At 42.1% G+C, this 24,830-nt stretch overlaps 1 protein-coding gene across 2 annotated transcripts; it reads left to right on the top strand.

The window, feature by feature from the left end:
* Positions 1–454: 454 nt before the first annotated feature.
* LOC141508554 (butyrophilin-like protein 2) lies at positions 455–21,135 on the top strand. Of its 2 annotated transcripts, none has more exons than XM_074217289.1 (7): positions 455–724; positions 1,804–1,875; positions 5,406–5,545; positions 8,629–8,973; positions 12,558–12,902; positions 15,050–15,169; positions 17,231–21,135. In XM_074217289.1, the coding sequence occupies exons 3-7, from the start codon at positions 5,434–5,436 to the stop codon at positions 17,428–17,430; spliced, it is 1,122 nt and encodes a 373-aa protein (XP_074073390.1). In that variant the 5' UTR covers positions 455–724; positions 1,804–1,875; positions 5,406–5,433; the 3' UTR covers positions 17,431–21,135. The 2 variants fall into 2 exon arrangements, with proteins under 2 accessions (XP_074073390.1, XP_074073389.1); XM_074217288.1 differs by having other exon boundaries at positions 722–787.
* The last annotated feature ends 3,695 nt before the right edge of the window (positions 21,136–24,830 follow it).

Below are 24,830 nucleotides of genomic sequence, written 5' to 3'. Positions count from 1 at the left end.
TTTGTGTGTGTTGTGTGTTGTGTGTGTTGTGTGCGGTGTGTGTGGTGTGCGTGGTGTGTGTGTTTTGTGTTTTGTGTGTGTTGTGTGTGTGGTGTTTGTGTGTGTTGAGTGTTGTGTGTGAGTGTTGTGTGAGTGTTGTGGTGTGTGTTGTGTGTTGTGTGCGTGTGTTATGTGTGGTGTGTGTGTGTGTGTGTGTGTGTGTGTGTGTGTGTGTGTGTGCATGCTTTCTCCACCAGGCTGTTGACTCACTTTTCTTTTCTCTTCCCCATCTTGCTCTCCCTCTCCCACCAGAGCTGTTCCAAGACCCGCCTGATTCATGTTCCCTGGAGCCTTTGGGACGCAGGAGCCGCGGCCCTGCCCTCCTCCTCCCAGCACGCGCTCCACTCTCCCCATCCCCGCAGTCCCTCTTCGGAGCCCGTTCTCCCAGGACACGGCTTGCTCCGAACTTGGCCGGGTCGGGTTTGGCTTCCAGACTGCAGAGTCCAGGCTCCGCGGTCAGCGGTTCTGCGCAGCCGTGTTCGCTTCCCCCAAGGGGGGACGATGTAGGGAGAGGCGTGGCTCCTCTCGGGCCGGGGCTCAGGTACCCACAGCCTTCTCCGCCCCGGACCTGTGAGGAGGCTCCCTGAGGCCACAAGCCCGGGTGAGCCGCACCTGGGGCAGCCGCCGGGACTGGACTTTGGACCTCATTTGAGACTAGGAATCCCGCCCCTCCCGCGCTGTCCGGGTGAGAGTGCGGAAGCCCTGACGGCTGGGACACTTCCATGGCTACATCGTCCGCCGGGCCGGGGTCTGCCGGGCTGGGGTCTGCCGGGGCCGGGGTCTGCCGGGGCCGGGGTCTGCCGGGGCCGGGGTCTGCCGGGGCCGGGGTCTGCCGGGCCGGGGTCTGCCGGGGCCGGGGTCTGCCGGGGCCGGGGTCTGCCGGGCCGGGGTCTGCCGGGCCGGGGCCTGCCGGTCCGGGGTCTGCCGGCCCTGACTGAGCTGCTCTGAGCTCCTCTCTCTCTCTCTGGTGAGACACTCTCCTGCGGAACTTCTCCGCTGGGCTGTGTTTCACTCTGTCTTTGTGGTTTCCGCTGCTCTGGATTCATTATCTAACGGCTTTGGGCGAGAGCTCAGGCAGGTCCCTGTCTCCCCCTCCTGCTATCCTGGCTTTGCCTCCCCTATCCACCTCCACTAACTTTCCTTCGCTTCCTCTTCCTCCTCCTCCCTCTCCTCCTCTACAGGATCCTCTTCTTTCTTTCTTTCTTTCTTTCTTTCTTTCTTTCTTTCTTTCTTTCTTTCTTTCTTTCTTTCTTCCTTCCTTCCTTCCTTCCTTCCTTCCTTCCTTCCTTCCTTCCTTCCTTCCTTCCTTCCTTCCTTCCTTCCTTCCTTTCTTTCTTTCTTTCTCTGTCTTTCTCTCTCTGTCTTTCTTTGTTTCTTTGTTTCTTTCCTCCTCTTTCTTTCTTTCTTTCTTTCTTTCTTTCTTTCTTTCTTTCTTTCTTTCTTTCTTTCTCTCTTTCTTTGTTTCTTTCTTTCTTTGTTTCTTTGTTTCTTTCTCTGTTTTGCAAGGGAATGAGTGAGTGAGTGTCTGAGGTCACATTTGAACTCAGGTCCTCCACGGTGGTTTCATATTTACCCAATCTCTTTTCTCCACTGAAGCTTTCCCTTGCAAGTGTATATATCTATATCCATATGTCACTATGTATTTGACAAATAACCCTTTTCTAGCTTCTGTTCCAGTTACCTCTACTTTTCCTTGAATTTTGTGACTCTCTAGGGGGAAAAAAGTTTGGGGCTGATCATCTTCTCTCTTCTTGTGTTTCTCAGATTTGAATATGGAGGACAAGAAAGGCAGATCCAGGTAGCATTGGAGGAAGTCTCTGGGACTAGTAATCTGAGGTAAGGAGCTCACAATCTCTTAGGACCAAGCAGGAATTCCAAACAGTTACTACACTGTCTAGAATTTGGGAGCTGTTGTCACTGGGGGGACGAGAGAGAGAGAGGGGGGGGATGTCTGTGGGTGTCTCCTTTCCTCAATACACTTTAAAACTAGAGAATTTAAGGGTGTCTCTATATGGCAGCCTATGAAGCTCCCCTTCCCAGGAGGAGAAAGAAGCTGCAAAAGTTAGAAAGAACAGCTCAGCTTTTTAAGAATTCTGCTTCTGGGGGTGGCTAGGTGGATAGAGTAAGGCCCTGGATTCAGGAGTACCTGAGTTCAAATCTGGCCTCGGACACTTAATAATTACCTAGCTATGTGGCCTTGGGCAAGCCACTTAACCCCATTTGCCTGGCAAAACCTTAAAAAAAAAGAATTCTGCTTCCTTTCTCATTGTCTCTGAGTGAGGAATTTCTTCCTATGCTGATACTAGAAAGGGAAAAGGTTTTGAAGAAAGTAAAATAATCTCTTTTTCCTGACCAAACCCAGCCCTGGGTTACCACCTCCTCAGTTCCTATTTACTTGGTCCCCCTATCTTGGTCTCCAAACTTTTTTGATCATGATCATCATCAGTTAAAAAAATCAACATACATTCCAAAGTGCATATATTTCCTTTTGTTTACAAACTATATGTAAGCACTACTGTACAAGTACTAGTATTTGTGCAAATTGTCAAGCCCCCCAAATCTGAACTTTAAAAAGATAAAAAATGAAATGATGCTTTACTCTCAAGTCAAGGGTGAGCCAAAGAAGTTATTGAGTAGGACAGCAACATGATGAAACCCTTGCTCTAGAAATGCCTTTTGGGGGGCAATGTGGAGGAGGGAATGATTGGAGAGGGAAGAGACTAGAGGTGGATGTGCCATTTAGGAAGCTGCTGTAGATGTCCAAGTGAAAGTACTGAAAGCCTGAACTGGGGGTGGCAGGGAAGGATACAATTTTGCAAATGATCTAAATGTGGAGTGTTAACCCAGTTTTTACTAGAGGCAGTCTCTAGCCTGAGCATGACAAGGCAGGTCAGAGACAAAGTGCCAGTAACTAACAGCCCCCCCCCTTAACTCTTTTAACCATTTGTGAAGACTAGGGGTGGTAGGCAATGAAAATGCTACAGCTCAGCTACCTGAGATTTTAGATCATGACTGCATGATATATCTGGATGCTTTGATGATTTTCAGAGATGAATAGACCTATTGCATTTGAAATCCTCAAACCAGAGGGAACTTTTTTAAGAGTCAGATGGTCAGAAGGGGTTAAAGAGGGTGCCTAGGATAAAGGACACAAGAATGTGGCCTTCTGGCTCAAATGTCATGGCCTATGTAGGGTCTTCTGGGACCAGGACAGGGATAAAAGGCACTGATCCCTTCAATAAAAAGAAAAGTGGTTCTGTCATATGGTCTGCAATGGTCTCACTAACAAGCCCCACTACTGAGATACTCTCTTGACTCCAGGGGAGGTGAGTGGGGAGGGCAGAAGGGTTTAAAACTGAGAGGGTGGCACTAGTATTAACTGGAGCAGACACCTCTTGCCCCTGTTTGAGCAGGGAGACATCTTTAACATGGGTCATGAGGATACCTGTCATAATCTTTTGCACCCCTCCTACCAGCCCTCCCTGGAAACTAGTCACACTGAGTGAGCAGGATTGCCGGGAGGTTCCTTCATTCCTTCCTGGGATGCTTTCTGGCTTTGACTTCTAGTTTCCCCTCTCTCAACTAAAATAACCATGGGTTGATATAGATCTAGTACTCAGGTCTGTGGAAACACAGGGGGAGTAAGAATTGTTCAGCAAAGCCTATGGGATCTTCCCTGGAGCTGGAATACTCTTTGGTTATGGCCTATAGTTTGCCATTCTGCCAGGGCTGGAAACCACAGATCTGATCATTGCTGCCATCAATTTGCTGGGATTGGCTGGACAATGCTCAGTACTGCTCTGGTCAGCAGAAATAAAAGCAGGCCCTGCCCCTTTTTTCAGAGTTGTCACTCTAGGAATTCTGGCATCAAAGATAAATGGCAGTTAATGAGGGATGAGAGAAGGAAGCTCTGGGACTCTGATAATGTTTGTCCTTCATTTCTGAAGAATACCATGACATCAGGGAGATGATACCAAGCATGTGAATTGGATTTGAGTGTGGAAGGCTGTGCTAAGTCATCACCTTTACTTTCTTCTCCATAGCCATTTGGGTCCATGGCTGGATGTGAATCAAGACAACTGGACATAGCCCTGTATGTGAGGCAATCAGGGTTAAGACACTTGCATAAGGTCATACAGTCAAACTCCCATCCTCCTGATTCAAAGACCAGTGCTCTATTCACTGTGTTGCCTAACTGGCCTGATTCTGCTATGGAGTAGGTGTGAGATAGGGGCAAAGGTCCAAGACTTTCTCTCTGTAAAGGACAGGAATGTTAAGGGCATGCCCTATATAGGCAAGGCAGAGATGGTTCCCAGAAACATGATTCTGTATTTACGTGATTACACTAGCAATGGAGGTATTCTTTCTGTCAGAGTCTGGGCCATGTAACATGGTTAATCAGTGACCTGGAAGAGAGCAGAGGGAAGACAGGAAGCAGATTTTGATGTTGTGGAGAGAACTGGTCCTGGTAGAGGGCTGTCCAGGGAACAACCAAGGTGGTTTGGGAATGAGCAATGGAACAGTGGCAATCTCATCAATCTTATCATGGGGATAATGGGTGCATATCAGGGAGGAAATTTATGCACCTGTTGTGGGAATCCTAGAAAAAAAGCCGTGTTTTCTCTACCCTATTTTTTTCTCTAATTTTTGTGAACATTTTATTGCTTTTTCCACTCTTGGATAGTTCATGATGGTGACAGAACTGGTAAGTCTGTGTGCTCTGACTTCTACCTCATACTAGAAGACTGTGAAAAAGCACAGTGGATTGTGCTTGATTAAGGAACAAGACCATAGATAGCCCTGAGCTTGACCAGCTCTCAAAACTTGGTTTTGCAAGGACCGAGACTCAGTTTGTTTGGGGAGGCTGAATTTCCAGCATTTTGTAGAACTCTTCAATTCTGGTTACTTGCCACGTAAGTTTTCTAGTTAGTAATCAAGACACAAGGCTAGATTCACAAAGGATTGCATCAACATAGCAGAAAATCAGGAAGCAGCTTTAAGTAGTTCCTCTAAAGCATCCCCTTCACAAGGTTTTAGAAAACCAGACTGAAGGGAGTGTGGGGAAATCGGTGTACTAATTTATTGTTAGATATTCTGAAGAACAAGAAGGATGAAGAATTATGTCAAAAGGGCTATAAAACTAGGCATACCTTATGACCTAGCAAGACCAGATCTGTGGGATCTAAAGGGGGAGGGGGGAGATGAGGAGGGATAGACACAGGCTGGATCACAGTTTCCTTACAACCACTTCCTGTGGTTGCCCAGACTTTAAAACATTTATCACTCCTAGGGCTAAGGGGCCATTGGACTATTTCCAGGCTCTGTTCTCTTGCTTTTCACTGCCATCATCCTTTGCTTTTTCCTAGTATCAGCCTGGTTGTGTTTCTGTCCGCAATGATGTGGACCATCAAGTGGAATCCCTGGTCAGCTTCCTCTAACAGTCCCGCTCTATCTTTGTACCTACTATTATACTTCATTCTTGAAGGTTTTTTAATTCTTAGCTCAGGTAAGTTTCTTTTTCTTCATATCACTACAGAAAGAAACTGAAATCAATTAAACCATTAATTTAAGAAACAATGACTGGTCCCTTTTGAACACAGAGCCCTAACACTATCTGTTTTACATAGATTAGGTAAGGCATGGTCTCAGAAAAGGGTCACTGTTCCCCTCCTAGGCACTTGCTTCTATATCTGCAATATCACATCCTAGGATTGTGGAGTCAGAAGGGATCCCATCCAGTTTAGCTCCTTATGTTACTGGGGTCAGAATGAGGAGACATGTCTATAGAAGGCTCTTTTCATAATAGGGATTCAAACTTGTCAGGAATGTAGGAAACTCAGTCGTTACTCAGTTCAACCCTTGAAGAGGTGGGAAAACTTGTAATATTCCTGTAAAAATTTTAGGGGTCTGCGAGAGCAATATGGAGGGGCTTTCCCATGTCTCTGAGGATTCATCTAAAGTTTGGTCATGTAAATTTCTGTGTATTCTACTAGCAGGTTATCTAAAATATTCATAATAGAGGAAAACCAGGGAATTTTGTGCCAACCTGGAATGTAATTCACTCTCATTAATCTGGCAGATAGACACACTCAGGCATGTGCGTGTGTGTGCATATACATATATATTTACATATGTATGCATGTAAGTATATATAGTATATATATAAAGTATGTATATATATGCATATGCATGTGTGTCTATGAATATATCCATACTTACAGTTTTCACGGGTTCTATGGAGGACTCTGTGGCTCAAAGTCCCATTAACTTGGATGCTGCCTGAGTCACCTGGTGTTGTTTCTTGCTCCTTAATTTGAGCCATTTGTATGTCATTCAAAGAAGGTTTGGGGAGTCAGTGGGACTTTGAACCCCAGAATCCTCCACACAGATCCTATGGAGATGGTTGGGTATACCCCAAAATGGCTTTGGGGGATATAAGCTCGTAACCAAGGGGCTGATGAGAATTCCAAGGAATTGTATAACTCCAAGTGACCTCATCCTCTGGGATCAGAGATCGTGAGCCACCATACCTAGCCAAGAATTCCACAAAAATATTATCAAACAAGAATGTCTTGGATTTTTTTTTAATGTTTTTGGGCCAGTATTTGTTAGGAATGTTTGATTTCAGTGAATTATCTGACCTAGGGTGAGAGAAAATCCCTTAGAACTTATGTCAAATGATTGTGTAAGCATGTAACCCATGCTGGTCCCTCTTCTCACCCTGTTTCTACTCCCCCAAATCCCAACAACTCTTCTGGACTTGTTTGGTGCTTATGATACAAAGACTTTTTCTTACTACCAAGATCCTCTTTGGCTGGCGCCTTAATAAATCTAGGGGGAATTAAGAGAAGCAGAGTGTCTTATATTTCTGCTTTTTAAGACAAAGCAGCCAGGAATAAAAGTCTTGTTCATTTATGGCAACAGAGATCTCCCTGGTCTCTCATCTGGACAAGTGTAGGCAACCAAAGAGTCACAAACTATTAGAGGAGGGATAGCCTTTACATATCATCTGACACAAATCCCCCATTTTATAAATAAGACAACTCATGTTGGGCAGTTTGAGCAGTTTGGGATTTGGTTAACATTAGCTCTATTCTACATAATAGAATCAGAATTTGAATGTCAATGCTCTTTTGTGCATTTGAGAACTTCTCAGGATTCTGCTTCTCTGTGACTTACAGGACTTCTCTGACTTCTGTCCTAACCAGAGGGAATGTCTATTAAGTCTGACCTGAAAGGCTTTGATGTCTGGATAGATTTCCTTCAGCTGCTCAAGAAAGCACTTCCCAAACTCCCTCTCTCTTCCCCAACAAAGGGGACAAACAGATTAAGGCAATCCCTGGACCTGAAGGAAAGGAGCAAGATAAAAAGGTTTAGAATCAAACCTCAGATCAGGTCAAGTCAATGAACTAGAGCTTTTTATGGAGAAGCCATAGAAGACACTTAGGAAGACAGGAGCTTTGATGGAGGCTTCAATTAGAAAGACCTTCCAGGGTTATAGGAGGCCCAGGACCAGCAATGTCAGTAAGATGAGTGATGCAATCTGTTCCCAGCAGCTCTGATCATTCCTCACTTCTACCTCCCTCTGATGGACAGATTACTGAGATGTACAGAATCTATCTTCTTAACTTGTGTGTGTGTGTGAGGTTGTGAGAACAAATACCCTCCATAGATTTAAGGGTCCTATCACTTCTGATCTAGGCCCATTCAAGAAAATAGGAAAAAGTTAGAATGTGCTTTAAGGATACAGCTTTTCTCATCTTTTGACAAAAAGGTAAAGAAAATTCAGTTTTTTTTCCCTTGGACTCTATACCAAAGAGCTTCAGGCTCCTTCTCCCCAGTGACACAAACAATGAAAGGGAACACAAAGAATATTAGTTTTAAAACTGGCAAAGGCCCCAGAGATCATAAGATCATAGTATTTTACTAAAGAACAGAGGCCAGAGAGATCCATGACTTCTCCAAGGTCACACAGGCAATAGCAGAGTTAATATTTGAACTCAGATCCTTTCCTTCCAGTTCTAGTTACCGAGGATGCCATTATTACAGTAATGCTTGGAAAACTCCCCACATTTCCATAACCCTAACCCTAACCCTAACCCTCCTTCCCATTGTGCTTCACTGCTCTATCACATAGAGGTCTTCCACTCTGTTCTCTGACTCAGTCTCCCACAGTCATAGGATGAGGACAAGTCCCTCACCAGCTTGGGTGAGGGACTTTTCTTGAGTAATAGGACACCTCAGGGATGGGGCAAAAACTGGTCCCTCTGTGGTGCCATTGACAGGAGCTGTTGCCTTCCTGCCTCCACCCCCCCAAACTTTCAACCCCCAGTCTGATGCCCTGCCTCCCTGGATATCTAAGTTATTAAAGAGGGGAATGTCATATCTCCATCTCACAGACCTATCACACTCTAGAAAGTGATTTCCCCCTAGTGGGGCTGAAAGCAGAGCTCATAGCAGCCCTTGAGCAGGACCACATGCAGAATTTCATGGTCCTTGGCTGCCCTGACCCTGCTCTGGGACCCAAGTTAATTTTACTACCTCTGTGTTCTCTGAGTTTCTTCTGTTTGTCCCTGTTTCTCCTCACAGGAGCATTCACAGTATTTGGCCCTTTGGTCCAGCCCACCCTGGCCTGGGTCAGGGAAGATGTCCTGCTCTCCTGTCACCTCTCCCCTAGGATGGATGCTCGGGGAATGACTGTGAAGTGGGTCAGAGGTCCACTAGTTGTGCACCTGTACCACAAGGGTAAGGAGATGAAGGAACCCCAAGCTCCTGCATTCCAAGGAAGGACAGAGATGCTGAGACAGGACATGGAAGAGGGGAAGGTGACTGTGAAAATGCACCAGGTCCGGTTCTCTGATGCTGGCCAGTACACATGCCTTTTTAAGTCAGGAACCTTTTACAATGAAACCAGTTTTGACCTTCATGTAGCAGGTAGGTCCTACCTGGGATTCTCACTATATTTGGAAAGGATACTCAGAATATTGGTATTTGCACAGATTTTTAGAGTATGTAAAGTACTTTCCATACATTATCTTATCTGAGGCTTGTAACTCATGAGATAATATTTCTTTTAGTGACAACACTGATTGAGGCTGGTATTGTTATCTTTCAGCCCCGCCCCCCCAAGGTTACTCTAGTACCTTAAGGGATCTTGGGAGTGTTTAGCCTTTCTGTCATTGACTCAGACCCTCACCAATGATGTTCCCTCAGTGTTAGAGGCTCTTTTCTATCTTTTTTTCCATGTAAACAATGCAGAGAATCTTGGGCATAGGGAATATTGAAATTAATTGGAAACAGTCTAATGGAGGAGTCAACAGGGAAATAAAGCATGGTCCATAGAGGACAAATAGGAAACAAAAGGGGAAGGCATTGGGATTAAGAGGGTTGAGTGACAACTTCCTGGATAAGGTAGAAATTTTCTTAGGAATTGATGGAAGTCAGAGAGGTCAGTGGTCAGAGAAGAGAGAGCATTCTAGCCAAAGAGAAGACTAGAGCCCAGAGAAGGGGATATCTTGTTTATGGAGCAGCCAGGATGTCTTTGTCACCGGATAGAAGAGTATGTGTTAATGAGGAAGAGGTGAGAAGTCTGGGATGGTAGGAGGTGTGTAGCTTAACAATGAAAAATTTTGAATGCATTAGAGAGAGCTTTTTAAATTAGTTCTCTGAGGCAGTAGGAGCCATTAGAGTTTATTGAATAGGGAAATGACATGTTTGACTTAAACGTTAGGAGAATCAGTTTAGTGACTGGATGGAGGGTGGATTGGAGGGGATTGAGACAGACTTACTCCCAGACTGTTGTAGCAATTAATATATGAGGGGATGAGGGCCTGTACCTGAGAGGTGGCAGTGTCAGAGGAGAGAGGGGGTTCATATGAGTGATGCTCCAAAGGTGAAAATGGGATAAGAGATGGTGAGGAATCTGCATCACTGCTAGGTTGTCTCAATCTCCTCATTTTGAGATGTGTCAAGAGACTGGGAGTATGGTGTTGCTCTCCAGTCATTTTTGAGGTATAATGAGGAAGGTTCTTGGGGGAAAGATAATGAGTTCTTGCTCTGGACACACTGAGTTTAAGATGAGGTGGGAGAGACCCCAGCCTGGCCTCCTCTAGAAGGAAGAATGGAGTGAATCTGGAATGAAGTCTGGAATTCCAAGAAGAAGGTAGAACCATTGCAAAGTCACAGAGGGAGGGGAGATATAGTGGAGGATTATGGTGAGGAGGAGTGAGGTCAGTTTGCCTGGACCTGTGGAAAGCCTGGAATGGGAAATTGGGACCAGGTTTTGAAAGGTGTCAAAAGATGGAAGCATTGGCATTGGATCCTGTAATTATCAGGAGCCATTGAAGGTTCTTGAGCAGGAATGTCATAGTCAGCCCCATTTTTCAGGAAAAAACAGTTTGGCAGCCAAGAGGAAGAAGGATTAGAGGGACAGACACTTGAAATAAGGTGACCAGTGAGAGGCTATGGCAGATATTCCAGCTGAGAGATGATGAGGCTGAGAGTGGGGGCTACCTGAATGGGGGCAGAGGTAGGAAGTGAGAAATGTTGTGGAGGCAGGAACTTCTAGCATTGACAACTGCCTATGTATATGGGATGAGAGACAGGGAGGAGGTGAAGATGTCACTGAGGTTGTGACCTCAGTGACTGAGAAGAATGTTGGGTCCTTAACAGTAGGTGGATGTTTGGAAGAAGAGTGAATGTGGAGGGAAAGAGAGGACTTTTTTAGGTGTAATCAATGAGATGTCCTATCACCAGTGATAATTCTGGTGTGTGTCTAAACATTGGTGAGAATCAGGTCGAATAGAGATGTACACAAAGTCGTGATACAAATTCTACTACTTTATTCTTTGATACTCAGACTTTTATAACAAAACTTATCTCTGACATGACAAGTTAGATGAAACCCTACCGCATCACTCCCTGGACTGAATCTACAATTTTTATCCTTTGAAGTCCATAGACTTCCTTATCAGAAAGTTTCCCACATACCTCTAGCTCCACAGATGTTTAGGTCAGGGTTCACTGGTGAGCCAACAAATCCATTTAATGAGTAAGAAAACATGCATATCTCTGGTGACCAGAGATATGTGTATATCACTCTCAGGAGCTGGCCCTCAACAATGTCCAATATCTAAGAGACCTGGGTGAGGATTCAATGATGGGAGCCTCTGATCCTAGGCAGAATGATTGGTATAATAATGCCAGCTATTATAATACTCCTTTAGATTTATCAAGATGACAATGATTACAACTTTTCATATCAGAGCTAAAAGAGACAACTAGGTGGTATAGCATATGGAACTTTGGATCAGAAGTGAGTTCTCATATCACCTCAGATACCTACTAGCTTTGTGAACATGGGAATTCCATTTATCCTCTGTCTGACTCAGTTTCCCTAACTGTAAAAGGGTAATTATAATAATAGCATCTGCAGAGTGGTTGTTACGCTCTAAGTTGCTAATATTTATAAAAGCCAGAGGAGAGGGCCCAGGACACAGTAGGCATTTAAGAAATGAATATTTCTTTCTTATTACTGATGTGATATAGGTATGATAGTATTTTTTTTTGCAAGGCGGTGGGGTTAAGTGTCTTGCCCAAGGCCACACAGCTAGGTAATTATTAAGTGTCTGAGGCTGGATTTGAACTCAGGTACTCCTGACTCTAGGGCCGGTACTCTATCCACTGCGCCACCTAGCTGCCCTGGTATGATAGTATTTTAATCCTTATTTTACAGACAGACAATGTAACACTCAGATAGGTATGATGGTGGAAGTGTAATGATATTTGAACAAAGGGCACAAAGGGAAGAAAATTCCATTAATTGAGGCTCCTCCCCCTTTCCAGAGCTTGATTCAGATCTTCTCTCATCACTATCTCCTTTCATCCTCTAGTTCAGAGGGACATAAGCTGACCTGGCAATCAACAGGCTGTTATCTAGAGCCTCAGGTGTGGTGGAGACATGCCAGGGTACGGCTCGTGTAGAGAGGAGCCAAAATCGTGGAGTAAAGGCAGGGATTCACCTGAACCTTTTCTAGTAATAACCAGGGGAAATCCAGAGGTCACCAGAGAGATCTTTGCATCCATCTAGTTGACCAGAAACATCAACTAGTTAGTGAGCTGAACTTCTCCTCAAAGAGACTTCCCCTGGCTCTCTGGTCCACCTTCTGTCTCAGCTGCTCAGTTAATAAAGAATAAGGACCAGACAAACCCTAGCCCAGGAGCCTGGGCTCCCTCTGCACTTGTAAGTTGCCTATGGGCAATGGCAAAACAGAGGCTAATGCCATGATTTCCTTTACCTTTTCTCCCTTTCCAATCATACAAAGTACTCAAGAGGGAGAATACCAAGTCTACAAGGGGATCACAGGAAGAAAAGTGATTTCCTCAGAAGATGGCCCACAGCAGAGCAGCAGCTGATCCAGAAGTCAGGTTTCATCTCCTGCACCCCCACAACCAGACAAACAACTACTCTTGATCCTTGGTATACCTTGTGCTCTGATTTTCTTCTGTTCTATCCCTAGAACGACCATTCTCAGTGATTGGTCCTGCTCAGCCCTTTCAGGCCAAGCAGGGGGAAGATGCCATACTCTCTTGTAAACTCTCACCCAAGATGGATGCTCAGAACATGACTGTGAAGTGGTTCAGAAACCACACCCTTGTACACGGGTACCCCAATGGGGGGAAGTTGGAGGAATCCCAGGGAGATGAGTTCCAGGGGAGGACGGAGCTGTTGAAACATGACTTGACTGAGGGGAAGGTGACCTTGAGGATCCAGCAGGTCCAGGTCTCTAACTCTGGTCCATATATTTGCCATGTCCAGTTAGCTGACTATTATGATGAAGCTAACACTGAACTGCAAGTAGAAGGTAGGTCCTAAGTAATTTATGGGTTTCTTTTGAATCTTAGACTGTTAGAACTGAAAGAGATTTTAAAGAACATTGAGCCAAACCCTGTCATTTAACAAATGAGGAAAATGGGACACAGAGAGGAGAGAGAGACTTTGCACAAGATCATTCATTTTGGATATTCATTTTGGACTGGGAATCAGACTTGACTCTTCTCACTTCTGATCTGATCTTTTTCTTCTCCTTGACACATCCCTTTGATCCTGCATGTGTGAAATCATAGACTTTAAGAAAAAGCAAACTCACTTTGGGATGGGAACCTTGATTCATGACTTCAATTCTCTTCTCTCCCTTTGAACCTTCAGATTAGGTGTCTCTCACTAAAGATGATGGAAGCCTCTGCTCTGTCTTGGAGCTCAAGAATGGGGATAATTTTATTGTCTCTCTCAGAGACCCCAGCCTTCACCTGGCCCTTAAAAGTAAAACACTGAATGGGGGTACTTCTTGACTATCATCTGCATGGCACAGGCCTGCCCTCGTTAGAGAGGGTGCTGTGTTTTATGAACAAGGCAGAATTGAAGCAGCTCAAAGGAAATATGAGATGTGTAAGTTTAGAGTAACCACCCTGGTGTTCATCTGGACTATTTGTGCCTGACCTGTGGAAGAACATTCTGGGATTGCATTGGTCTGATCATTCACAGTCAGACACATTGTGACTTATCTCTAAGGTAGTGATGCTATTTTGGTTTTCTTCAATAGTGCAGGACAAGAATCAATGGATGGAGATATGCTGAGTGAAGGTACAGATGAGGGTCTTGAGCACAGATGAAAAGTCAGGGCTTAAGATAGAGAAAAGAGACATTGAAGGAACCTTCAGAGAAATGGGAGGAAGAGAAGATGAGTTTCTTGTCTCTTAAATAAGGAAGAGGGAGTACAGAGAAAATAACTGAGAAATGGTTGGAGGTGGTGGGATACTCCAGTGAGATCAAGGACAACGAGGACTTAGAGAAGTTCACAAGATTCATTTGTTAGGAGGCCAATGATGACTTTGGAGAGAATATTTCAATTGAATGGTGTGTGGAAGAAAGCCAGACTGAAGAGCATAGGAGAGAACAGAAGAGCATAGAAAAGAAAGACACTGGGGACATGCAAATTTTATTCCTGTTTTAACAGAGATGAGATAAATACAGGAGATAGATAAAACCTTCATGAAAACCCTTAGAACTGGGAAGTCTTGATAATGCTTTTAGGACAATGGGAAGGAGACACTGAAATTGTATGAGACAAGGGATGATCATGGAGCAGGATCCTAGGGGAAGGATGGAGCAAAGGGGACAGTGGTGTAGGGAGGCCCATTCTTATGTGGTGAGATGAAGACAAGATTGTGAGTGTTTAAGGAAGCCTCCTCCTCAGACTCACACTGGACTGTCTCATCAGGATTCAGCTTCTTCACAGAAACCCAGAGCTACAAGGGAGCTCAGAGACCACTTAGGGCAATGAGAACCTGAAAGGAAATCCCTGAAGTGTCTAAAGCATCCATGACATGTGGTCATCTAGCCAGAGAGAACCCAGAATGGACATAAAAAGAAAGGAACATCTTATGAAATCAGGAACCTGGGATCTGGTCCTGTCTCTGCCATTACCTCAGTGTATCCTCTCAGATGAGATTGTTCCCTTGTCTGCTCCCTGACCCTTTATATAATGATGGTTTTGATTATGTGTGATCTAAGGTCCCATAATCCTCTGAAATTCTCCGAATCTATAAAGACTCAGCTGTGCGGGTGTGGGAAGAGGCCTGAATTGGAAACCAGAGGACCCAGATTTCAGTCCTGGCTCTGTGACTTACACACTGAAGGATGGAGGCCTTTCTCTTCTATTTTCCTCTCTTTAAACTAAGGCAGTTGGGCTAGATTCTTTGTAAGCTCCCTTCCAATTCTTACATTTTATTCTCAGAAGCTTGTTTTTTTTGGGGAGGGGTGTTTAGAGTCTGGGGGAGGGGGGGAGGATGGCTACACACTCTGCAACCAGAACACTAGGCTTTTCTAGGATTTCCTGATTTCTGATATTCTCCATGCTCCCACCCCTAACCTGGGCCACAGGGATCAGGGACTGGGGTTTCCCCTTTTGTGATTTCAACAGTAATGGGATTTTGGGGGATCTATTTACAGAGATTCTCTCCACATTTCTGAGGATACATCTGGTGATAGCGATTCCTAGTGGATTATCAGTGTTGGTCATTGGTTTTGTCTTGTCGATTTTATACAAAATATATGGACTGGGAGCCAGAGGTAAGAGAAGGGCCTTACCCTTGGACTTTTAGTACTTCTATTTCTCCCTAGACCATTTGATTGTTATTGTGAGAAGTTTGAGGATTGTTGAGCTAGGGCTCTTCACTTGAATCTGAACATTTGATCTGGCCTGGACTGAGGGGCCTGGGTTTTACTGGGATTACAGCAAACCTCATGGGTGGTCCCTGTGCTGGGTAGACTTTGTCAAAGATGACTAACTACTGGGAGTTAGGAGGATGGACTCATGGGGAGAAACCTCTTAAGTATGTTTTCACCTTGGCTTAATTCTCCCCAGAAACTCATCTAAGAACTGGTTTCTGGGTTGCTTTCTGGGGCTAGGTGGAGGCATAGGGGTTGCTGGGGCTGCTCTTTGCCTGGAAGCCTGTGCCCAGAACTGTTCCCTTTAATCCTTGAATGTGTGCCTGGTCCCAGGAACAGTCCCAGTTAGTTCCTGGATGTCCCAGTCTTTTCTCTCTCACTTCTTTGGCCCTTGACGTAGTTACCCTGGCCTCATACATTGTCCTCATTCCAGTCCTACTCGCCCCCAGGTAGACTCAAGAATTAAATTGACTCGACTCAAAAAATTTAATCAATGATTTCAAACTGTGGATTAAACTGTCCCTTACCTGAGTCTCCTTTATCTATCTAGTAAAGCAGCCTGGTCCCAGCTCTTCTTGCCAGCCTCCTGCCAACCCTGCTCCCTGTCCCTGCTTCCAGCTTCTTTGTCCCAAGTGAGACAGTCTTTTCCCCACTGTCCTGTCCCTGGTGAACTTAAACCCTCCGACTGAGGGGTCACAGTTGGGGCTTCCCCCAAGAGTCATATTCTAAAGGCAGCAAGAACCTCCTTAGGAGGTTGCCATGTCCCCCTTATTTGTCACCTCTTGTCAGACATTGTGTTCCTTCAGTTGCCAGGCTTTCTACCCCACCCTTTGCCAGGAAGATTTTTATTTGTCCAATTGAACTGGTCTTTTCAATTCAAATTTAGTTTAGAAAACTATTTCTATTTTAAATATTTTTCCTTAATATTTTAATAATGTGTATCACTTTTATTGTCTTTTCTCTAGTTTGGTAATTGTGGAACTGTTTCCATTTTTGTTTTTACACTTTCTGGCTGCATAACCCTGGGCTAGGCACCTATCTAAGCGCTCAGTTACAGACTAGCATTGCCAATGGAAGTCCTTTCTCCAGAATTCCCTATTCCAATGAAATTTGAACCAATTCTGTTAAATTTATTTTCAAAATATCTGTTATTTAAAAAATATTTATCTTAAATCCATATTGTTTAAAATGATTATTTCTTGTTTTTTTTTTATTTGAAAAGACATCACTGATTCCAGAGATATGTTGCAAGATGGTTTAGTCTAGGATTTGAGAATGTGAATGAATTCACTTAAAAGATCTCCTCTTGACCCAGAGGTATTTAGGGGCGAAAAAAGTTTGTTTACACATTACTGTTATTAAAGTTACAAAGAAATTGAGCAGTAATAGGGGCTAGATTTCTTAGGGAAATTTTAGAAGGTGAAAGTTAAGACAATTGCAAGAGCATTGCAACTAGAACAATCAACAGCAACCTGCAGGGGAAAAGACTGAATTTTATATAGGGAACAAGGCATGATGTGCATCCTAGGAAAGGAATGAGGGAGGAGTTAGGGCAGTCCTAGGGAGGGACCAAGGAGAGGCCTACCCTTAGACCAAATCAAAGTCCACTGCTCAAGTGCTGAGAGGTCAATCTAGGGCTCAGGGCCTCATTTCCTCTGTTATCTCAGTAGTCAGGCAGCAGAGATACCGGATGGGAGTACTCCCCCACCCCCTCACTTCCCACTCCCACTATATCTGTGATGTGCCAGATGGGAGTCCAGTATTCCCCTTTAGTAAGATAGTTTTGATGTGGAGATCTAGATGGCTTCTGTTGAAGAAACAATGAGAGCCATTGCTAAGCCAGCACAGAAGGAATAGGTTAACTATATAATGTTTTTCTCTGACTAACATTTCCTCTGTTATGTTTACTTTATCAAGAGATTTCTAACCTTTATAAAACAATTGATTTTGTTTCATTGACAGCACCAGCATGTAAAAATAGCCAACTGCAGGAAGAGGACAGAGAAGCAGCAGGGTCCAGCCTTTCCCTCCCTGAGACTTCTAGTAAAGATTGTAGGAGGTTTTCTACCCACTTTCAACCTCCAGCATCAAAGATAATGAAGTTCTACTCAAAGAAGTCCACAGAAGACAGCGAGGTCCTGGAATCTCTAACTTCTACCTAACTCAGTAACTTTTACCTAACTCCTACTCATTAAGATTAAGGAGAACTGGAGGTGATACTGAGACTGACGGCTCTGCCTCACTTAAGTCAAATTCACCAGCCAGTCAAGTCAATAACACCAGAGGGGCCATTAGACAGAGAGATGGTCTTCCAGAGGTAGTTTTGTGAATTAAGCCTTTGTCACACATGAATCTTTCATGTGTGCCTTAATGCAGTTATGGTCTATACATAAGCTTATTCCTCCTATGGATGCTGAGTGTATTTGTGAGAGGGATTAAAGCTTGTTTTTAAAAATATTTTATTTTAACTGTCCTTATCATGTTATATGTGATTAGAAGTAGGGATACAACTTGTTAATTTGTCTTGGGAAATATTATTTCGCCTCCTCCACCACCTCCTCCTCCCAGCTCTCCATTTGGGGCGCTTTGATTAATGAAAACATTCTTGGCAAATGCTTTTTCTCTGGTCTGTCTAGCGCTGGTCCAAGAATTTCACCTCTATTAGCACAATAGGAATGCTCCTGGTTGTCCCTCTTAATCATGGCCCCAGTTCTGAAAACCCACAAAAATCGAACTGGGGTTTTATTTCATTATCCCAAACTGGGGTATTATGTTGACTCATACCTGTTTGGACACTGATTCCAAGTAAAAGCATTTGTCAGGAGTGATTTCATTCATCAAGAGAGAGGGGTTTAAAGGAGATCTGAGTCCTGCCTATACTACTAGTAATCCTGTAGTGTTATTCCCATGACCTGCCAGATAGCTTTTGGGAAACCAAAGTCTTAGGGTCCTGGGGGCGGGGGTATGGTTGCAGGCATCAGAGGAATTAGACCATTAAGAGCCAGATTTGAATATGCTGTGTTGATGCCAATTAGTCCCCAAAAATCACATTCTGGAGCTCCCAAGCAGGAACGCCGTGGTGCCATTCTGATATGGAAGTGAAACTACATTCAAAAGGCCAAAGACCCCTTTAGCATCTGCAACTTCACCAGAAGTCTTGTGTCCTATGGGGTGAAAATGGTACTGGAAAAGGCAGTGAGAAGGATGTCTTTATACAACAGCCCCCTCACTATAATCAACATAATGTGCAAGTCAAGCCATCATGTATATGATGATATGGTACTCTTCAATTAGGCTTTGGTTTTGTTTTTTTATAAGGCAAACGGGGTTAAGTGACTTGCCCAAGGTCTCACAGCTAGGTAATTATTAAGTGTCTGAGGCCTGATTTGAACTCAGGTCCTCCTGAATCCAGGGCTGGTGCTCTATCCACTGTACTACCTAGCCACCCATCCTCTTCAATTATGAAGGACTGTTTGGGCCACCATATCCTTACATATGAGTGCTTCATTAAAATATAATTTTTGATCACTTATATTTATAAGATATTTTGGAGTTTAATATTAGATTTTAAAATTTTATTATTATTTTTAATAGCTATGATTTTTTTATTCCATGCAATTTTAATTTATGATTTCTTGAACTATAGCTCTGAAAAAAACCCAGGATTTTAATAGCCCATTGTAATTCAAATGAAGCTGCTCCACTGACCTTTAAACCCAAATCACTCTTTTTTTTGTGGGGGGAGTTAATTGTTATTTTATTTTTATTTTTCCAATTATATATTATAAAAGTTTTTCTGCATTCATCCACATGCACATGCATATTTTTAAGTTCTATAATTTCCTTCCACCCTCCCTTCCCACCCTCCACCACTCAGCAGTGAACAGTCAGGTTAATATTGTACATAGATATTTGTGTTTAACATGTTTACAATTTAGTCATTTTTGGTTTGAGGAATTATGATTAAGGGAAAAGAAAAAAAACTATGAGATTGGAAAGAAGTACATAAGAGAAATTTTTAAAAAAGTGAATGTAGTATTCATTCAGATTCTGTAGGAGTTTTTTGGTTTTGTTGTTTTGTTTTGTTTTTTTTTCCACTGCTTGGTGTTAGCATCGTCGGTAACCAAGTCTAATAGAGTTGTCCTAGCTCTCTGAACTGCTGAGAGGAGCTGTATCCTTCAAGGCTGATCATCTCACAATGTTTTTGTTAATGTATACAATGTTCTCTTGGTTCTGCTCCCTTCCATTAACATCAGATCCTGTAATTCCTCCCATGCTTCTCCAGAGTATAACCAATCATGGTTTCTTATAGAACAATAGTATTCCATAACATTCATGTACCCAAACTTGTTCATCCATTCTCCAATTGATGGACATCCCCTTGATTTCCCAAGCTTTGTCACTACAAAAAGAGCTGCTATGAATAGTTTAGAACATGTGGGACTTTTCTCATTTTTAATGATATCTTCTGGATATAGGCTGAATATTGGGATTGCTGGGTGTGAGGGGCAAAAATGCTGACTTTTCAGAAACATAGTGTGAAATTAGTCTAAGCCATAGGCCTCAGTTTCTCAAGAATCAGGTGAGCGTGAGAACCCAGATTTCCAGCTAGAAAATTTAGGTCACCCTAACCATATAAGGTGTAAACAAAGACAGACTCTCCTGGGAAAGCTTAGGTACACCCCCCCCTTCTCTTTGGACCATCAAGTTTGACCAATTGTTGTTAGGGTCAGCAGAAAAGAGGAGGAGGAATGGGTTGTGATTTTTGTGTTTTTTTAACCCTGCTTCAGCTTCTGTAATTCGGCTTTTCCTGCTCTCTCTCTTTCATAGAGAGTTAGGAACTGCCCTGCTTCTTGCAAGAATTGAAATATATTTTAACTCTGCTGCCACTTTGAGAGGACTCCGAGTAGTCATTTTGGGTTAGGGTCTCAATACACTGCACATGGGTCAAAGGGTATGATCAGTTTTATTGCTCTTTGAGAAAAAATCCATATTGATCTCCAGAATGGTTGGATCAGTTCACAATGCCACCAACAATGCATTAATGTCCCAATCTGCCCACAACTTCTCCAACAGTGAGCATTTTCCCTTTTTGTCTTCTAAGCCAATCTGATAGATGTGAGGTGTAACTTTATAGTTGTTTTAATTTGCATTTCTCTAATCAATTATGATTTGGAGCATTTTTTCATATGATTATATATAGCTTTAATTTTTTATTTGAAAATTGCCTGTTCATATTCTTCAACCATTTATCAACTGGGGAATGATTTGTAACCTTATAAATTTGATGCAATTCCCTTTATTTTAGAAATGAGATTTTTTATTAGATCTCCTAGCTCTGAAAATTGTTTCCTAGTTTTTGGTATTCCATTTAATTTTGGCAGTATTGGTTTTATTAGTGCAAAACCTTTTTAATTTAATATAGTCAAAATCACCAATTTTGCAGTTTATATTATACTCTATTTCTTGCTTGGTCATAACTTTCTCCCCTTTCCCTAGATCTGACAGATAAAATATTTCCGGTTGTTTTAATTGATTGATCTGGGATGTTGCACTTTATGTCTAAATCCTGTATCCATTTTGACTTTATCTTTGTATAGAGTGTGAGATGTGGGTCTATGCCTAGCTTTTTCCATATTAGTATGACAACCTTGTTTATCAAGCCGCAAAAGGAGGTTAATAATTTCCCCTATTCTTCATTTTTGCACAAATATTTCCTCTCTCCCAGTTCAGGGTGGTCACTACCTTAATGGCCTTTACCTATAGGTTAGAGGTAAAATTTTATAGAATGAAACTGAAAATATCTAATTTATATTTTCTGTCAATTTTGTTTTAACCCTATATTTTAAGGTTTTTACAGTTTTAGAGTTTACAAGACAAATATTGTAATCTTTCTCACTGTTAAATAATCTTTTGATACTGTTAGTATTCTTTCTTTGGAGTTGTACTATTAAAGTATTTTCTCTTTGGAAACAAATGCTAAAATTTTTCTGTTTTTTTAAATAATCTTTTTTGTACTGTGAAAGTATTTTCCTTTTGGAACCGTATTGTGAAATTATTTTCTCTTTGAAGCCATATATTAAAGTATTTTGCCTTTTCAGACAAAGACTGCAATCTTTTTAATACTTTGGAACTGTATTGGTTTTTTTTTTTTATTTTAGATTTTCACAAGGCAATAGGGTTAAATGGCTTGCCCAAGGCCACATAGCTAGGTAATGAGTAAGTGTCTGAGGCTGGATTTGAACTCAGGTACTCCTGATTCCAGGGCCAGTGCTTGATCTACTGCACCACCTAGCTGCCCCCTGGAACTGTATTGTTAAAGCATTTTGCCTTTGTAGACAAAGATTATAATCTTTCTGCACTGTTCCCTTTTGTATTGACCTTGTAAACTCTACTTAGCAGGATACTGGTCGGGGAGAATGTTAGAAACAAAAATAATTTCTTACCTAAAAGACTACAGATTCACAGGTGAAGTCATGAAAAAGTTTATTTCTGTTCTTGTAAGATCAGGTATCAAGAGATAGCCACATTCTTGGAGCATGCAGGCTCCCTTTTTCAATCCCTGACCCAAATGCAAGTCCCTCCTCTGTTTCTCGATTTACTAAGTAATGCAGGGGTAACAATTCTATCCTTCTCTACACCCTCTCCCAGTGAGTCCCCTAGCTTTTATCAAACTAATTTCCTCCCCCTTCCTACCTTCATTTGGAGTTGAAAAATAATAAAGAAAATCTTTGATTTGATTTCTGTTAGATTATTAATTCTCCTAAAATCTTTATTATTCTTTATGGTTTCTAACATTTTTTGTTTCTAAGTTTATCTAACTTAGATAAATTTCTTTTGTTCACAACTAGTTGTAAATTAATTTACTCTATCTTATAAACACAGATTCTTTATAGTAAGTAGATTAGTTTACTGTTGTTAACCCTTCCTTTCTTTATAGCCTTCTGTTATACATCAATCCACTTTATAATTTTCTCCATCCTCTATATTCATTTACTGATAATACATAAGCTTTTTTTTCTTCTTTTCTCTTAACTGATATAGAAATGTAGCATTCATTTATTACAGAGAGGACAAACTATAGGTCTGACACCAGATAGCCCCTGTTATGTACCCCTATGTGTTTTTGATTCCAGGCTGTGAGGCAATGACTGGTAGCTAGCAATATGTTGTTCCTCAGTCATATATACCCTACTAACCCAGAAGCTAGCTATGTGTCTGTGACATCTGCATTGGACTCTACCTTGCATAAGGATTTAAGCCTCTTCTTGAAGACTGCCTCTGTGGTATCCCTCGAACCAGGTAATAAACCTCTGTTCAAGCACTATCCTTGATCCTCCTACCACAGAAAGTGTACTATAGGGTCATTGCTTCCTGGTTGTTCTTTCTACACTGATTGGGTCTGGTAACCATTTACAGTCTCTGAAGTTGCCCTGTGACACTGTGAAGCTTCATCTGTGAGACCACATCACTTAAAAATTTTTAACCCTCTATGAGAAATTTGGCTGATCAATTTTATCACTTAATTTACTTGTAACTTTTAATAAATGATTTTTTTTCTTCTGCCCCTATACTCTGGGGTCAGAGAGCTGGTGATTTCTTCATCCATATCAAACTTAAGCCTTGATTTCCAGCCCACCTCCATATCTGGGAACAGTAGTTCTGACCATAAAACACATCCTGATGCTTTTTCCCAATGTTGCTGGAGAACCAGGTTGCCTCATTGATACGGTTGTTGTTTTGTTTTGCTTTTGTGCAAGGCAATGGGGTTAGGTAATTATTAAGTGTCTGAGCCTGGATTTGAACTCAGGTCCTCCTGACTCCAGGGCAGGTACTCTATCCACCTCACCACTTAGTTGTCCTTGCCTCTCTGATATGGGAAGGAAACCACATCCATAAGATCAAGGACACTCTCAGTATCCAGACTTTCATCAGAAGTCTTGTTTCTTATTAAATCAATCCATGAGGTAAAAGCAATTCTGGAAAAGGCAAAGAAAAAAATATCTTTGTACAACATTGCCCTCACTCTAATCAACATAATGTACATGTTACGACATCATTCACTTGATTTGGTCTTCTTTGATTATGAAGACAACAACTAACTAATGCAAATAGCAATTGTTTCTGTTTTGGGCAGATTTATTTATTTATTTATTTATTTATTTATTTATTTATTTATTTTAATGAATGCTTTTTGCCTCCTTTCTTATCTAGCCAATCATTGGATGGGCATTGTCTCAGTCAAATCGGAACTGGGAAAGACCTTAGCTTAAAAAGACTGAGATGTTCCACTTCATTCTGAGCCATCTCCAGTCATTCTGACCTATATTGTGAAAGCATTAATGACTTTTATTTTTATCAATATGATATTATAGATTTCTCAAATATCCACTTTCCCAGCAGACTCTGGCTAATGTAACTTGAGGTGATTAGTCAGTTCTTGATAAAGACTATATTTTTTATGCTGTACTATAAAGTGAAACAGATAAAAATTTATAATTTATTCCTGTCTCAAAACTCTGATCCTGTACCCCATAAGCAATGACCCCAGACTTGAAAAGAATTGTTCCCTAAGAACTGTTATGCTTATATTGTCCTGCACTTTGTGGGTTTGAGTGAGAAACTTTTCAAGTCTTAGAAATAATTGCATTGTAATCCATCTCCTCCCTCCCTTCCCATTTGAAATTTATATATATAATCTCTGCCTTTACAACAGGGTGGGGGTGGGGGTGGGGCAGAATGCTTCTCAGGACTTCAAAGGCTTGCAAACTGTTCCTGGCTCTAAAACTAATTAATTAAACTAATACATGATTACTGGCACACTGTCAATGACCTGCCTTTTACTATTCCCAGATTAGAGACTTTTTTCAGTATAATTCTGTTAACAATATTTTGCTAATAGACTTAAGTAACCTTCCTGATGTCAGGATCCTCTTCCAGGAAGAAGGACCAACAGCAACCACAATCTACCCCTTAGTCATTGAAATGTCTAGCCTCAGGTAACTGATTGGTGGAAAAGACCATAATTTTAAAAGACCAAGTTCACCTTTGCATCTTGAACCAACACCAGTCTCCCTGTCTTTTTTTCTTACCTCTGGATTTCAATACCTTTGAAGGAGATATGATGCTTTAAGAAACTCTGCCTCACTGAAATCTAATTCTCAAGCAAGTCAAGACATCAGTCTTGTGATATCATTGGTCCAATTCTAGAAGGGACTTCACACAAGAAATAGGGCTGAGAAAGGCACCTTTGAATAGGTGGGACTTTAGATGTGACTTTAAAGAAGTCTAGGAGGAGGCAAGGAGAGAGAGAATTCCAAATAAGGGGAACAGTCAAGGAAAATGTTTGGATTTTGGTGAATAGAGGGAAAAGCAACCAGGGAGGTTATTGACTTGGGATTATAAGACTTCATGGGAGAAGAAATATAGACAAAAATTGTGAAGAGGTCCTCTAAATTAAGGAGGGGTCCTCACTGAATTTTGAACTACGAAAATGATTGTGCTAACCTTCCCAGGGTTTGTCCTAATCAGGGACAAATTTTGCCTGAAGTTTTGACCTCAA

The sequence above is a fragment of the Macrotis lagotis genome, chromosome 1 (genome assembly GCF_037893015.1).
Source record: "Macrotis lagotis isolate mMagLag1 chromosome 1, bilby.v1.9.chrom.fasta, whole genome shotgun sequence".
Lineage (NCBI taxonomy): Eukaryota > Metazoa > Chordata > Mammalia > Peramelemorphia > Peramelidae > Macrotis > Macrotis lagotis.
The sequence above is the reverse complement of the archived record's forward strand: the minus strand, read 5'-3'. Positions and strand labels throughout refer to the sequence as shown.